The sequence below is a fragment of the Brienomyrus brachyistius genome, chromosome 8 (genome assembly GCF_023856365.1).
Source record: "Brienomyrus brachyistius isolate T26 chromosome 8, BBRACH_0.4, whole genome shotgun sequence".
Taxonomy (NCBI): Eukaryota; Metazoa; Chordata; class Actinopteri; order Osteoglossiformes; family Mormyridae; genus Brienomyrus; species Brienomyrus brachyistius.
Genome location: NC_064540.1, coordinates 14,531,143 through 14,548,500, shown reverse-complemented (window position 1 = coordinate 14,548,500; position 17,358 = coordinate 14,531,143). Strand labels below are relative to the sequence as shown.

Here is a 17,358-nt window from a genome sequence, read left to right as displayed (position 1 = left end):
AACAACACAATGATTGGCTCTGATGCACCTGGGGGCTACAGTGAGTTGTGGGTGTCACAGAGATTTTGTTGTGGGTAGGCGGCGTTCTGTGTCAGTGACCTTTCAGAGCTATTTCAGCTGAAATAGTCTCCTCAGTTTCCTGGAAAGAATCATTAACAACTAACACTTTCACAGTCTCACAGTCTGCCTTTGGGAACAGTTGGGGGAATACACTCAGAGGTACATCTGCGCTGTGCCCTCTCACAGCCTCCTAGGCCACTTATTCTTCTGTGGTCTCTGGTAGTAAATAAGGACCCCAGAGGAAACGGGAATAAAACTAAATAATTCCATATTTAGTGTGTCTCTGTGATGGACATGCAACCCTTGCAGGGTTTCTCCTGCCTAGCGGTCACGTACCTCCAGACTCAGTTCGGGGTAAAGAGCTGAAGAGAGGAGAACGGATGAATGAATGGATGGATGGATGGATGGATGGATGGATGCTTACTAGCAAATTTTCAGTAAAGTTGTGGGTGGGGTGAGCTGGGGGTGCTCTGGCATTCTGCTGTGGGTGAAGTCGCATGACAGGCCTGTCCAGTTGCCTGTCCACACGTGTGTCCATACGCCAGACCACAGGGCCCGACTTTATTCCTCTTTCCCAGATCAAAACAGCAGCTCCCTTGTGCCAAAGCCACTATGGCTGTCTTTGGTAATTATTTGTTAACGCTGTACCCCAAAGAATGACCCTTTGGCGGGCAGCTCTCCTGCAGCCTTGTAGGTATGCGCCCTGTCCCGGCCAAAGCAGGCTGCACACTGCCTGATTTGAACTTGGCCTTTTAAAGTGCTTGCAGCGGGATGTCTTTGCTGCCCCTCCCCCACGGGACTTGCCTCTGGGGGGGTTCCTGGTCTGGGGCTTCACAGTCTGGAGTCATGGGACCAGCAGATTTGTGCTCGTCATGGTAGATTACCAGTTCCAATGAACATAATGAGAGTGAGTCTTGCTTGCATTAAATCTGATTAATCTGTGTCTCACGCCCTGGCAGCCTCCCCCCCGCCCCCCCCCCCCAGGGATGTGCTGAGTAATATCGGGGGGGGTTACCAACGCGCTCAGCACCTCATGTGCATGGCAGGCACAGTCTATTTGTATGTCTGTGGGTGTGTCACTTTACGGGGTTAAATGATTTAATGACCTCATATATGAACAAGCAGGAAAAGCGGATCACCTGGGCCTGTTTATCTCAGATATTTATAAAAATTCAGGGGTTTTCACCTGGTTTTGAACCAGGGACCCCCCAATGAAAATAAAACGGAGCTATGGGCCAACAACCACGAATCTGGGATGACAGTAGGTGCTTTTCCACCAAAATTCAGGAACTTAGTTCCTGGTTCTGAGGTCCTGGGTCATCTACACGGGGGACTTTTTATTGCTCTTGGCCGCTTTCGTGTGTCGCTTTCACTCCGCACAACAGGAACTGGAACCTTTATGCTGAACAAGCATAGGAGACACGAAAAGCTCATAGGTTAAACTTCACTTATAATTTCACATTAAAGAATCTACACCACCACACCAAAACTAAGGAGAATAAATAAGTTGTTATGTTAGTTATTGGGAAGGTCAATCGCAATCGAACCTGGACACAGCCTTTTACTTATGATTCATTTGTATGACCTCTGGCTCACTAATAATTCATTATTAAATCTGACCAGCAGGTTGATCTACCATTTTCCACAAAATAACAAACGATGAAGTATTATTCTGCTAATAAGCACTGGCAAGTTTCATTGCACTTCTGCATAACTTCCAACTTAACCCTGCTACTTGTGTCAGCCAATCAGTAAGTTCATTGCTATAAGCCCCACCCAGTAGTTCATGGTCGAAGGAACTTTTCGATTGAAGGAACTAAAAAAAACATAGTGAACTACCTCTTAGAAACCACAATTGGTTAGAGTTCCTGTGGTGGGAATGCGACAGAAGTTTGTGGTTCTGGAAAAGCGGACCCATTCTACAATCACCTTGGACTGTGCAGCCCAGGTTGGAAAGAACCTGCTTTCATTCTGCTAACTGAAAACTGCGTGTGAGGATGATTCCAGGGACAGCCCCTAGCTATTATCAGCAAGTGTTGCTGATTTAATTGATTGTTCCCTTTTTCCCGAGGTGGGGGTGCCCTCATGTTTGCTGGGGCCCCAGGTTATAGCCTTGGACAGCGTCAGCATGAACCCCCCTGTAGGATCCCGTTGGAGGAAACTAGCTGGTGATTCATCTACATTCCATAAAGATGTGGACTCTAGGGGACCAGCTGGTGACAGTAAGGTGAACAGCACTGTAGGTCCCTGTTCCAGACAGACAACCAGCTAACATGTCTGCAGAACTGCCGCACTTTGTGTCGCTCATCCTGGGGACAGAGCCGGAGGGCAGGACAGGCCAAATAGGGAGTATGTGATGCAAATCGGACTCTGTCTGCCCTCGTCTCCCGCGTGTCAGGAGCCCCACCTACGCTCCGCTCTGCCTGCCATATTCAAAGATATCACCTCCTCTACATACTTACGTAGCATCTTTTCCCTTTTTACGGCAATATTCTAACATATATGGATGGCTTGAAAAGGAAATAGTGCTTAATTAAGCTGGTCTCTACAGGCCATACACTTAATTCCTCTCCAGCGTGGCAGCCTGTTATTTTTTCTCACTGAGAGCACTTACGTTTGAAAACTCATCATATCGGCGGCACAGATTGCCTGTTATGCCCTTAACTGCACCGTGTACCACCAAGAAGTCGCAGAAGTCTCCCCTCTTTGATAGGAAACGGTTGAGGCCGTTTCTGGTCCCTGTAAGAAGATGCTGCTTACGCCAGCAGTGAGAGTATTTTGTTTCTGTCACATGGGATGGCTTCTGTGCCATGGTCAGCCCCGCTTCTGCAAACATCTCACAGTCAAGGCTATAGGCAGCATACCTATGAGGCACAGACACTGTCTGCACTGTCTGGGGGGGGGGCTTATTTACATTAACATCAGCTGGTGGTGCCCCGCCTTTGATACAGTTCCTGACAGAGCTTAGAATACATCAACACTGCCCCATCCCACATTTCAAATCCTCATCACAAAAACGCATCTAATAACCAATCAATTTAGATTTAAAAACCGTCTTCTCACAACTTGGAAAAAGCAGAAATGGTATATTATACTCTGTTATTTCTGTGGCTGATGGAATCCGATATCTTTCAACGTGGCATTGTCTGGCTGTGCTTGCTCGGAAGGAAGGTCATGATTGAATCCCTCTCCATCATTTCACGGCTTGTTTTCCATCTCCAAGGCGAATATAACTCAGAAACTGAGGTTTTCATTCCATCTACCTCAGTGCACGCACACTAACAAGTCTCTGTAAACTCCTTACTCCAAATTAGCCTTTGCAGTCAAAGGCCTTTGCACACCGTGACCAGTACGATTTCTTATTATAAAGTGTGGCATTCTTAAAGGCCACGTAAAACAAAACTGAAAGCCGGCAGCCTTTCGCTCTCTCTGTTGCTAGCTGAAGTTTCCATCCGATAGCAACTCAGTTCAGATCAAGGGTGAAATATACGCATTGAATGAAACGTAACAAGATGGCCACCAAAAAGTTTGATGTTTTTCATTTTGATTGTATTATCATCATATATTTTGTGTTTGATTGAATTATTTTGATTTGATTATGATTGCGATGCATGTTTTCATGTTTGACCAAGAGGTACGTACTGTATAAGATTTACCCAGCGCAGCTATTCAACGTCCAACCTGTATGGAATCCACTTGCAGAGTCTCTGCAGTTTCAGTAAAATGGTGGTTTATTGAACAGTACAAATAATATAATGTAATGCAGTGTAGAGAGACACACCGGGTACTGAAAGGCAGCTCAGATACAAATTATGGACAGTTCTTCACCCCCCTTTATACCCCAAAAGGCCCTCCCCACTAAAGTTCTGTGTGTAGGTGTTGTGAGTGAATTTAATAATAGTAATAATTTATACTTTATTGATCCCCTGTAGGGAAATTATCTTTACGCCTCCCTCAACTTGCTCTTTGTGGAGTAAGTTGACCGCGAAGGGCTGCCACCCGTAGCGATGCCCAGGGAGCTGGGGGTTGGGGCTTAAGGGTCTTGCTCAAGGACCCGCAGACGTGCTGAGGTTGGGTTCGAACCTGCGACCTTCTGATTACAAGGACAGGCTTACATATAAAGAGTGACCCCCTGGCATGTGAGGATCCTGTGACAGGGACAGGACAGGGTGGAGACTTTTATGATCATTGTAATTCAATTGACTTCCTTATCACCCTAGTGGTGCCAACAGGAACCCCCATTCTCTCCCTGGCTTCCCCCATGATCATAAATTCCTAACACTGTCTGTATTCAAATGACCAACCAAGAACCTTGGGGCATTCTCACTACTTTTCCTTACAAACCCAATGATCTAGAAACTTTAATTTCATGCTTATACATGAGGGTTACATTAGGATATAAGGTCATCATAAAAACACCAAATGTTTCACAGGTAAAGAGTGTCATGACAGATTGAGAAATTCTGTTGGGTAACTTGTGATCAGGTGATATTTGACATCCTCAGAAGGGAGAGGCAGGTATGTTTGAGAGACTGCAGGACAATTACTCAAAGGTCATCAGTCAAGGCTGCAGTAACTATTTCATCTGCTTAGCCAACTAAGTGAGAGAAATAATAATATTCATTCCTTGAGAAATATAGAATGATTGGACAGTGACTGGCTTATCTGTCTGCTTCATCGTCCTTTGTTATTCCCTTTGTATTTCCAGTTGGACAACCCTGATGAGCAGGCTGCCCAGATCAGACGGGAGCTGGATGGCAGGCTGCAGATGGCGGAGCAGATAGCAAGAGTGTGTATCTGGGGAATGTGAACATCTCAGGAACTGCTGGGTTGTGGAACATCCATGTTTATCCATGTGCAGGGATATAAGTGAAGCATAGAGATCTGAGACTTGGCCAAGTTAGGGGAGACATCGTTTTCCTTTACATTTGATTTGGATATGTGAGTGGTGTAGTCATTTGTTGATGATAAAGTCCCACATGGTCTGTTATCTGTAGGCAGGAAAGTTTCCTAAGTTCGTCTCCAAAGACATGGAGGGGATGTACATCGAGGAGCTCAAGTCATCGGTGAACCTGCTGATGGCCAACCTGGAGAGCATGCCCGTGTCCAAGGGAGGCGAGTTCAAACTGCAGAAGCTGAGGAGGGGTCACAACACCTCCATCATGGAAATGGGCCAGGAAGACGAGAACCAGCTCTCCAAGTCGGACGTGGTGCTCTCCTTCACTCTGGAGGTGAGGCAGTTCTGTGGCGTTTCTGCTATGGAATCGGCTCTCAGCTGTCAGATTGTGTGGGTGGTGTGACGCTCAGCAAGTCTGGCCTCTGTGCTCTCTGGAAGGGTGTTGGTTCAGATCCGGTGGTCAGCACAGTAATCATATCACAGAACTGGGCCCCTGAACAAGGCCCTTAACCCCAACTGTTTCAGGGACGCCGGGTGCTGACTGACCCTGCATTCTTACCCCAGGCTTTCCTCACCCACATGTTGTTTTGCTAAATGAGTAAATGCCATACCAGCAGTGGCAGCACTGTTTGCGTCATCGAGATTCATTTTCAGAGCAGGAGCAAACCTCCCCGAATTCACAGGTCTTTGTTTCCCCTGCTGTTCCATGCCTGATAAAGTGTATTTTTATCCACGCAGTACAATGTTACGAGGGGATGGGGTAGGGGGGTGTCTGGAGGTATGTGATGGGTGTGTTCTGAATCCGTTATGTCATTCTGTCCACAAGACAAAAGCCTTTTTTAGCATTTGAAGCCCTCTGGGCATCTATATATCTGTGATCTTTTTGTCATGAAATCCGCAATGCACAATATTTGTACCTGTCCATGTGTGTGCTAAGGAAATGTTCCATGCTAGAAAAAATGCATAAAAAAAAATCAGAGTTCCTCAAGAATCAGCTGCGGGCATAATGAATGGACCTGTGATAGATTGCCTTTGCACCTGTGATTATGTGCAGATCTGTTGTTCTTGGAAGATCTCTAGAGCAGCCAGAGACTTTATACCTCACAGAACTGACTCATCTGTTTAATTCTTGTAGATTGCTGTCATACTTCAGAGTGTTAACAGAACCAGGCAGCATGTGTCAGTGTCGGAGCCGAATAGCCAGTGGCTGATGACGGATTGTGGGGGCTGTTTTCAGGTTGTGATCATGGAGGTGCAGGGCCTGAAGTCGCTGGCCCCCAACCGCATCGTTTACTGTACAATGGAGGTGGAGGGCGGGCAGAAACTGCAGACTGACCAGGCGGAGGCGTCGAAACCCACGTAAGTCTGTGGCCTTTGCTCTGTGTCCAGCTATGGTCTCGCTGGCTATGCTGCATCATAGTGCCCCCTCCCCCCCTCGTCGAGTTTAACCCTTCGGATCCTGCCTCAGACACCTGCCATTCTCTGCTGGTCCCGATTCACTAACTCACACATTAGTGTCACACTGTCGCACGACGACTTCGGCTGAGGGACACCGCGTATCGTCACATGCTACCTGTCAATTATGCGGTGCTGCATGAGAGCTGACATGCTGACACAGAGGGGCTGCTTCCTCCCGCCATGTGGGGAGGGGGGCTATAAGATGCCTGGGACGGAGAGCATCCTCCCCCCACCCCTGCACTGATCCTGTTCTCTAGCTTTAATTAAAGCTCACATGAGATGTCTGCTGTCGGACTCTTGGACTGTCTGTTCTTTTGAGAGATTAGTCTGTGCCATTTCTGCTTTGCTTTCAAATGATCTTATCTTTGCAAAAGGAGGCCTCTTTACCTTCACACACACACACACACACACACACACAACATATACAGATAGATAGATGTATATTATATGTATATATAGTACATATGTATATATACACGAACACAGAAAGCTATCATACATAGATACATTAGTTATATGCATTTCTTTATACATACATTTTTTTGCCAGCTAAAAGATCCTGGGAATGATCTGTTTCATCCTCCGATATTAAGTGTTAAGGAGACGGCATATTCTGCATGTCTAATTCCGATGACGACTTGCTCGATCTTTTAAGTCACGTCCTCCCTACCGTGTGACAAACAGATGGAAGTTTAATGGGCTCAGAGTTACTGCCGTGCGACAGAAGCTGTACAGAAAGGACCTTTCCTGTGGCATTAAAGTGGACGTCTACTCCCCTGTCACTGGCTCTGTATGAATCTCAGGCAAAAATGCTGGAGCCTCATTTATTACAACTTCCATTTCTTTGTAGTAATTCATATTAAAAACAACTTGACACCTAACAAACTTGAACTACAACATTACTCTTAAGAGGGCAACCTCTGTTTGGATGAATAACAATATTTTCCTCACTAATGAAAATGTGACTGACCTGGAATCGCCTGTATTGAAATATATGTGGATTCCTATGCTGCCATCTAGAGGTGTGCAATATTACAGCTAACATTTGCAGCCTAATGCATGTCAATGTCTGAAAATGTATGCAGAGAGGGTGACATTTACACTGACCTCTCTCCTAACGTACAAACAATACATGTTGTAGCATTTAAAGCAACAATAATCTGAACAGTCAAAGTGTTATGACACATTGACAGCTGGTTGGTAGTAAGGTCAATGATCACAATCAACTAAAGCACGTATGTGTACCTGTGCATTCAAATGGTCGTACAAGGACCACATGAGGTCAATTAAATCCAAAAAAAGGTGATCAGTCTGAACAGGTTTCCTACAATGTGCCTCAACCTGAAGCCGTTCCTCTCGGTCTTTGACCAGAGCATGGAGGTGGGAATGCAGAGCAAGGGCACACCGGCCTTCATCCTGCTCGCCATAATTACTCCTCATACCTCATGATGTCACCAATGACATCGGCAGAATTTTTCCAGTGGTTTGCGTTTGATGGGTATGAATATCGCTTAGAGTTGACGGCCGTTTAGACGTAACTGAGAGCGGGCGAGCGATTCCCTCAGAAATGGCGAGCACTCTGGTCACCATGGCTACCCATAGGTCATGTGATTATGGGTCGGAGAGAGGGCGCAGGCGTTGAATGTGGCAAGCTCAGGTGCAAGGAGATTGGGGCACTCCCCTGCACTGGGTATTGCATAGGCTGTGTGTTTTCCACGACCATCTGTACCCAGAAAAATACATCTCCTCGCTGGTCACACCTGCCCTGGGCTTGCTGTGGCAGCTTCCTTCCAAATGCCATTTCAGCCCAGCATAAATCGCGTGATCATGAGCAGGCAGGCTGTATACTTAAGAGGAACCTCCTTGATGAAATCTGTGGGCTTCCTTTTACTCTTCTGCCTTACATTTTTTGCAAAGCCTAGACTCTTCTGCATCGTGCTCAGTGTTCTGCTAGAGATAATGATGCAGTAAATTCCCAAGTGACTTACTTACCTGCTAAAATAGCTGGAGTTATTTTCCTAACTGAACCTGCTTAGTCTGTGCTGCTTCCTGTAAGATTTCATTGGCAGGTATTCGGGACAGGCCCTTAATGTTCATACTAGGGAAGTACCAATACCAATACTAGTAGCGGTATCGGGTCTGATACTGTGCTCATGTCCTTGTACTCATGACGATATCTGTAACCGATATCATGTAATGACATATCAGCGATATCATTAACGAGAAAAATAAAAGGCACAAAATAATTATTATGTGGAAAAATTGGGGGACGGTAGACCTCTAAAACAGCAGGACTTGGGGGAGTGGAGACCTCTAAAACAACAGGACTTCGGGGGGGGGAGACCTCTAAAACTACAGGACTTGGGGGAGGGGAGATCTCTAAAACTAAAAGACTTGGGGGAGGGGAGACCTCTAAAACAACAGGACTTGGGGAAGAGACACCTCTAAAACTACAGGACTTCGGGGAGGGGAGACCTCTAAAACTACAGGACTTGGGGGAGGAGAGACCTCTAACACTACAGGACTTTGGGGGGGAGACCTCTAAAATAACAGGACTTGGGGAAGGGACACCTCTAAAACTACAGGACTTCGGGGAGGGGAGACCTCTAAAACTACAGGACTTGGGGGAGGAGAGACCTCTAACACTACAGGACTTTGGGGGGGAGACCTCTAAAACTACAGGACTTCGGGGAGGGGAGACCTCTAAAACTACAGGACTTGGGGAAGGGACACCTCTAAAACTACAGGACTTCGGGGAGGGGAGACCTCTAACACTACAGGACTTGGGGGAGGAGAGACCTCTAACACTACAGGACTTTGGGGGGGAGACCTCTAAAACTACAGGACTTCGGGGAGGGGAGACCTCTAAAACTACAGGACTTGGGGGAGGGGAGACCTCTAAAACTACAGGACTTGGGGGAGGGGAGACCTCTAACACTACAGGACTTTGGGGGGGAGACCTCTAAAACTACAGGACTTCGGGGAGGGGAGACCTCTAAAACTACAGGACTTGGGGGAGGGGAGATCTCTAAAACTACAGCCCTTTGTGGAGGGGAGACCTCTAAAACTACAGGACTTGGGGGAGGGGAGATCTCTAAAATAGCAGGACTTGGGGGATGGGAGACCTCTAAAACAACAGGACTTGGGGAAGGGACACCTCTAAAACTACAGGACTTCGGGGAGGGGAGACCTCTAACACTACAGGACTTTGGGGGGGAGACCTCTAAAACTACAGGACTTGGGGGAGGAGAGACCTCTAACACTACAGGACTTCGGGGGGGGGAGACCTCTAAAACAACATAACTTTGGGGAGGAGAGACCTCTAAAACTACAGGACTTCGGGGAGGGGAGACCTCTAAAACTACAGGACTTGGGGGAGGAGAGACCTCTAAAACTACAGGACTTCGGGGAGGGGAGACCTCTAAAACTACAGGACTTGGGGGAGGAGAGACCTCTAAAACTACAGGACTTCGGGGAGGGGAGACCTCTAAAACTACAGGACTTGGGGGAGGAGAGACCTCTAACACCACAGGACTTCGGGGGGGGGGGGGGGAGACCTCTAAAACTACAGGACTTGAGATACATGGGCTGTTTTTCTAAAATTGTATTCATCACAGCCTTCTGGGAAATGGCCTAACTGTTCCTAGCAGGCATTCAAAATGTGACATTTCAAGCATGTTATTAACCACAATATGCTGCAGTTGAATCACAGATGCTTCAAGTTTAACGCTATGGCAGGGCATAGACTCAGGCGGGGAGTGACATTTTCCTGATCAGGCCTCAGATGAATTCCCTGAAGGCCGCTGTTGCAAACCCCTCATCAGCCAACAGGCAGTTTAACCTTGATAACCTTCTTCTAAACAAACAAAGACTGAAAGACGTTTGGAGGATCTTGCACGGTGAAGGCCATCTGTTATTGAAGAGGTTTCGTAACTCATAGAACGATATTGCTGTTCCTCTCCATAGTAAAATGCTTATCGGTCTAAATAACCAAATTCCATTTTCATTGATGAAAACGTGCCTGAATCTCGCCAAGGTTTTATCTCACAGGTCTGGTCCTATCATGGTTGTGGACTGTATCTGACGTGACTGAGAGGTCAATATGTATGACTTCCCGCTGAAAACCAGCACGCTCAGTGCATGGTGTGAGGTCACCACCGGCGTCGGGGCGACGGTGAGTCTCAGGCAATCTACAGCCATCATGTCCTTCTGTGAGGAGCTGCGTCAACCAGTAAAACTGCACGATGGCTCGCTCTGGATCCAGCTGTCTTTTGAGCCAAGATACAAATATTATAGTAGATGTATAATAATGTTCTGTGTTTAAGTGATTTAGACAGGAAGCACGTGTTAAACTCAGTCATTAATTAGTATCATTGTTCATAACACTAATAACACTAATAATAAGAATAATTTGGCGGCTGTAATGAAGATTCCTCCTCTATCCAGGCGTCTTTTCTTCAAATGTGACACTGCAGTCTCCAACACTGCAGTCAGACCTGTTATCTGCACGGCTAAATTTATTGACGCAGACATTCATCTCCGTCTGGGTCTGCATGCGTCTCGCACGAATACAGACCGCCCCTGTGACCACGAGCATGGCTGTGCGCCGCCGGTTGTCATGGCAGCCCGTCACGGCGCGCTCTAGCCGGCTGCTCATTAAGGCCCCCCCCCCGTTAAATACTCTCGGCCTGTGACATGGGAAATACCTACTGCAGCTCCGCTGCTATTTTAGTTCTTTTTCCTCCGGATTCTTGCAAGGTCACTTAGAGGGAAAGACTGGCTGCTTATTCCTGTGCCAATTAAAAGCCCCCCCCCCCCCCCCAACTCTTATGTCATGTTTGCTTAATATTAGCGTCACGTGATGCAGTAGCACCTGCGCCGCTTTGATAAGACGGATTTATGCGCGGCAGAGTGATATGCAACGACCACACGAGCACTGAAGCAGGTTTATATGTTTAAATTGCACTCACTCACACTCACTAACACACAATCACGCACATGTACATCGGCAACCCAGACACCCTATTTTACTCAAAGCTGAAGACAGTATGTTAACTTAATTTACTTCTGCATATATACAATAAGGACATACGTTCAAAGTGTCAGTTTTCTGGATATTATGCCGTCGAGTTTTATGGGGACAGTGATGTTGGGAAGCAGTCACACAAGCCATGGCCTTCCACTCGTTCTCCTCTCACTTATCAGCTTTCAGGTTGCCTGACACCTCACATGTAGACTAAAGCTCCTTAACATCCCAGGGATGCTCTTATCTGCCTGCCCCCTTCTCACTTTCTCCATCTGATTGGTTCACATCCCATGCCTGGCTGCAGCTGCCCAATCCAGTCATTGCGGCCCAAGTTTCACAGAGAGTGGTCTCACAAAAATGCAATAATGTCACAGAAATACAGTAATCTCACAGAAATGCACATAAAGAAAGTAAAAACAATGCTGCCTCCCACCATTTTATTATATACACAGATATGGAAATAGAGTTATACTAAAACTAAAATTCACGTTGAAAATTGAAAACCTGAAGAGATTTTTTATAATTTCTATCAGTTAAGAATAATAATGGAAAGGTCTTAATAATGCTGAAGTTAAAACCAAGCTAAGCACAATGCTGAAGTATGTCATTTAGTTATGATAATTGACTATGAATATGATATCATTTACAAAACACGTACCATTGGTACAAACGCACAATACCTCTATAAACTGACTGTTCATCTCCCCTGAGTCATTAATGGCCAAGTCATGACATTGATCTTATGTAGTTAGGAAAATGGCGTAAAACACATTCAGCTGAAGGCAGTGATTGTTGGTTGGTTCACTGTGTCACTGGCATGGGTCTGTGATGCTGAACAGACATTGCTGCACCTGACGTAAGATGGCACGGTGGCCAGGAGCTTGGCAGGAACGGGACCGCTTTCACGGCCGAGCGATCAGCGCCGGCCATTTGGCAAGCGAGGACCAGGATTAATTTTGCTCCATTTCATCTGCGGGCCGTGCGCCTGGGTTTACAGACGGCGCGACGTGAAACGCTGACGTGTGGCCTGTCCCTCTCTGCTTTCAGCTGGGGAACTCAGGGTGACTTCACCACCACACACCCCCTGCCGGCTGTAAAAGTGAAGCTGTTCACCGAGAGCACGGGTGTGTTGGCTCTGGAAGATAAGGAGCTGGGACGGGTAGGACCTCACCCCCCCGCCACGGCCTGCTGGGACGGATCCAGCTCGGACACAGGCCTCACACTGGTTTATTCTGCCACCATCAGCCAAACCCTAGTAAAGCTGTACATGTTTACGTGATAGAACCTTAACACCATTACAGAGAGGTGTATTACTAGCCTGCCTTACTCACTGTACTTGTTCACGTGATAGAACCTTAACACCATTGCAGAGAGGTTTATTACTGGCCTGCCTTACTCACTGTACATGTTCACATGATAGAACCTTAACACGTCACACTACTGGGTTGACTTAACGGACTTTAGCTCTCGCAGCACAAACAAGCTTCAGGTTCAAAGTTCAGGTTCGATCTGACAAATATTCAGGGCAATCTTTGTCCCTTTCAGAAATTAGACTTTAATGCACTTAAAGACTCTTAAGACATGAATCTGTCATGTTGAGAACTTCCATCCATCCATCCATTTTCCAAACCGCTTATCCTACTGGGTCGCGAGGGGTCCGGAGCCTATCCCGGAAACAATGGGCACGAGGCTGTTGCGAACTTATGTTTGTAAATGTCAGATTTACTGAAAAAAATGTAAGGGAACATTTTTTGCTGATGGTGCACAGTGGCACTCGCAGGGTTTGAAGGTAGTCAGTGATGATCTAGACTCACGTACTTAACAGGCCCTCATGGCCATGAACATGATCCATCCTCCAATGCAGGAGATACTGGCCTTCTTCTGCCACACCCTCAGTGTGAATATGAAGCATTGCACTATTTCTAGAATGGCTTTATATAATCTTTATTTATCATTTAATAAAATATAGATAAAACCAAAATTTTGCCTCAAAATACTTGCATATAAAGCTTCTTCATTCACATAAAAAACACTAATGCATAGAACTTGAATAAATAAATATCAGTGTCCTCTCTCAGGAACATAAACTAGAATCAGACTAGTGAAAACCATCTATGTTGTACCTCTTACCTCATTCAGTCCATGACGATCAGGTTTTCAAATACATTAAAAGAAAGATTTCATTATCAGTTTCTGTTCATATCACTGGGTACCGTTTCCCATGCCTAAGGCTAAGGGCAGCACTTACTGAGCAGAGCAGTGTACGGACTGTCAGCCCCATAGCACCCTCTACTGACCGGCTGCCGCTGGTCAGATGGATGCATGGTGAATGCATGGTGAAGCATGTTAGAGCAGCATTATCCAGTCAGACGCAGCTACAACATACAATAATAGTACTTCTGAGTATAAATAGCCATTGACGAATATTTTTTTTTGTAGTTTTCGTCAATGAAATTAACACTGGTTAGCCATTCTGACACGTCGCCCAGCGTCCGCTCTGGTGTATGCTGGCTTGATGGGACTGAAGGTGCGATTTTAATTGCATAAGTGCATCACCTTGGTTTCACAGCCACGGTCTATGTGATGTGTATCATGTGTTTGTGTTTATCATGCATCATTTCATTTTGCTCACTTTCTCCTTTACCCCCCTCAGGTCGTCCTGCACCCCACTCCGAACAGTCCAAAACAATCCGAGCTGCACAAAATGGTCGTATCAAAGGCATGCCCCGATCACGACCTGAAGATAAAGCTAGCCATTCGCATGGACAAGCCGCAAAACATGAAGCATTGTGGGTAAGTTGGGCTTTTCTCTGATATCTGGTCTGTGAGACTGAGTTCTTAGCGCCATCTGGTGGTTGCTTGTGCTTTCCATTATTTTTACTCGGGATCCCCAGTTGCGGTCCTGGAAGGTCCGTCTGCAAAATCATGCCCCTGCTCAAACACACTTTATTAAAATCACCAGCTAATTGCCAGATTTAGTAGGCGTGTTTAAGCAGGGGAATCTGCAAATGGTGTTTCAGACTGGCCCTCCAGTGTATTTAAATATGTTTAAAAACACGGTTCAATTATGGAAACAACATTAAAGCATATATATGAATATCAACATCTAATCTGTTGAGTGGGTGCTAACCGATTGTAGCTGCCCACATGCACCAGCATAGGTCCCGTAACATTTTACACTGTGTATTTAAGCATGAGTTTGTTGCCTGAAATATCTCCGCATTTTTTATTTCCTAACAAATACAAATTAAAAATGAAGTGAAAAGTAAAATCTACAATGCTATTGCCAGTTCTCCAATATCTGCTCGCAACCCATGTATGTTCTTGTGCAGTTGTTTTATGCACAGTTTGCTTTATTTAATGTACTGCACCACTGATAGGAACCCGTGACCCAAAACTTTCACTTATTCTATTGATGTGACAATAAAGCTGTTTTGATTTTAAAAGTTTAATATGATAATGATAAAAAGTTTTTTAAAAGTTTAAAACATTACATTTTCCTTCAATTTACACAGCAAGCATATTTATCAAAAGCGTGTTAGGACAAGTGTGCACCAGATTGCACTGAAGTTTATATACATAAGCACCCTACTGCTCTGACAATTATAAAATTCGATTTAATAACACATTGAAAAGGTGGAGCACACACTGGGCAGGTGGAACACATATGAGATAGATGGAGCATACATTGGGCAGGTGGAGCACACATTGGGTAGGTGAAGCACACATTGGGTAGGTAGAGCACACATTGAACAGGTGGAGCATACATTGGGCAGGTGGAGCACACGTTGAATAGGTGGGGCACACAATGGGCAGGTGGAACACATATGAGATAGATGGAGCACACATTGGGTATATGGAGCACACATTGTGTGGGTGAAGCACACATTGGGTAGATGGAGCACACATTGGATAGGTAGAGCACTATTGGAATCTTTATGAGTATTGTGGTGGTGAGACGGTGCTGAGTCTATCTCTGGGAGGTGTGCCTGTCCCCCTGCTCTCGTTCTCACACACTGCAGTCCTGTGCTCTGCATTCTGCTGCTGTGAGGAGCAGTGAGAGAAGCTACACTCTCACCCGCAGCATCTCCCATGCGCCCGAGCCGCCGGCTTCCTGGTTAATTCAAGATGACATGCCTGCTGCCACCAGCCCGGTCGTCAGGCAGCAGCATTGGCAGGAAAGGGAGCCAGTCGTGCCCTCAGATACCGGCTGTTAAGCCACATTGCCATTCTGTGTTGGTTTTTCAAGATGGTCATTGGTCGTGGGAGTTCTCTGTACGTGTTTAGGACAACAAAAAGCATTGTTTCAATGAGAATACAAAACCTTTCTCCCAATGAACTCTGTAAATGCTGTTGCTATGGTTTAGACATCTTCTGAACCTTGTTAATCACTTTAACTAGTGGGATTTTGCCTAACACCTTGTTAGGCAAAGAAATTGCCGGTATTCCCATTGAATTAGACAAATCAGCATGTCCTTCTACAATGCTAATATCCTTCTTTTATAATACCTGAAAAAAGGAATTACCGCATCACCCTAATAATTGCTCATGACAACGTCAATTATGCATTCACCACTAGAGGGCAGCAAAGACATTTTTTTCACCTTGTGTCACTTGTGTCACTTATTGCCAATTTTCTTTTGTGTTGCAGTTTCTAAAAATATGTACACAGTACAAACAAATCAGGCATTAGTAAAAATAAAGATGCATAAAAAAAAGATAAAGATGCTGATAAAGTGTTGTTTATGTAATCTCTGTTTAACGTGCAACTTTGACGTGCAAAGCAGTCTCTGAATTACCCCTGGGTTTCTAAATGAATTACAATCATTCTTTGTTCACGGCAACCATTCAGTGATTTTTTTCCACTCAGGGTGTTTACTGAGCTCTGTGTTTCATAGGTATCTTTGGGCAATTGGGAAGAATGTATGGAAGAGATGGAAGAAAAGGTTCTTTGTTCTGGTGCAGGTAAGTAAGAGAGGTGCCTTCAATCAGATCCCATTTATATTTAAGTTTCCACGCAGCCGTCAGAGTCACACCAGTTACAGACTGCTCCATAATGTCACACCGAGACATACTGATCATAGGTAGGTCTACACCCTTATTTGTAGCACCGAGAGACATGAAAAGGCGTGACATTAAATGACACGTTTTTGTTATACGGGCAGATTTATTGGGGCGGCATCCGCGTCTCCTCTGCAGTGGGTAGATGTGTCTGAGAGCTATGAGATGACAAACCTGAACGCCCTCCCAGTTACACATACAGCAAGTGACAAACGCTGGTCGCCCGGCCACGCAGCCTGGGTGTCTGGGCCCCTTCCCTCCTGCTTTCCCCCTTTTGATGAGGTTGCGGGAGAGGTGATGCTCGGGTCCCCGCACCACGGCCCGGCTGAAGCGCATGCGCACGGCTCCCCACCGGGCACAGGCTCTGAATAGCGGAATGAAAAAGGCGTTTTTCACTATGTCGACGCTAATTTTTTAGGAACGAAAACAACATTTAGGGCCATAAACTATTGGATCACTGTTATTTTTTTTTTATATTTTACAAATGATGGTGAATTTAGACTATAACTCTTTACAGAATATTAACCATTATTATTATTATGCTTTATATCCTGGTGTCCCCTGTGATCATAATCCCATAGGTCGGATTTTCCGTTTTTTAACCCATGGACTTATTGGATGCAAACCAAAAGCTAATTGTAGAAGCAGTTATTAATTTTAATAGGAACGTCACTGCCACCCGAGTTTTACGGATCTCTCACTGTGAAGTTAATGGCTTAAATTGGAGCCTGCAGGACTGTAAATGTATTATAGGAGCTTTCAGGAGCTGCCAGCGAGGCCCAGCGAAAAGCTGTGGCCGCCAGGGGGGGCCGTACAGGGACAGCTGTGCTGTATATACACCCCCCGCAATCTCTCT

The 17,358-nt window shown here is 45.7% G+C and overlaps 1 protein-coding gene across 15 annotated transcripts in view; it reads left to right on the top strand.

Moving 5' to 3' along the window:
• cadpsa (Ca2+-dependent activator protein for secretion a) overlaps window positions 1–17,358 on the top strand; it is a 106,639-nt gene that overhangs the window by 36,206 nt on the left and 53,075 nt on the right. For all 15 annotated transcript variants that reach the window (XR_007399408.1, XR_007399409.1, XR_007399407.1 and 12 more), the window contains 6 exons: window positions 4,769–4,849; window positions 5,058–5,291; window positions 6,195–6,316; window positions 12,489–12,600; window positions 14,095–14,234; window positions 16,340–16,406. Coding sequence is in view for 12 of the 15 variants with exons in the window: in XM_049023614.1 (XP_048879571.1) it covers window positions 4,769–4,849; window positions 5,058–5,291; window positions 6,195–6,316; window positions 12,489–12,600; window positions 14,095–14,234; window positions 16,340–16,406 (756 nt within the window). In the remaining 3 variants the exon portion in view is untranslated. The remainder of the gene's footprint in view (window positions 1–4,768; window positions 4,850–5,057; window positions 5,292–6,194; window positions 6,317–12,488; window positions 12,601–14,094; window positions 14,235–16,339; window positions 16,407–17,358) is intronic.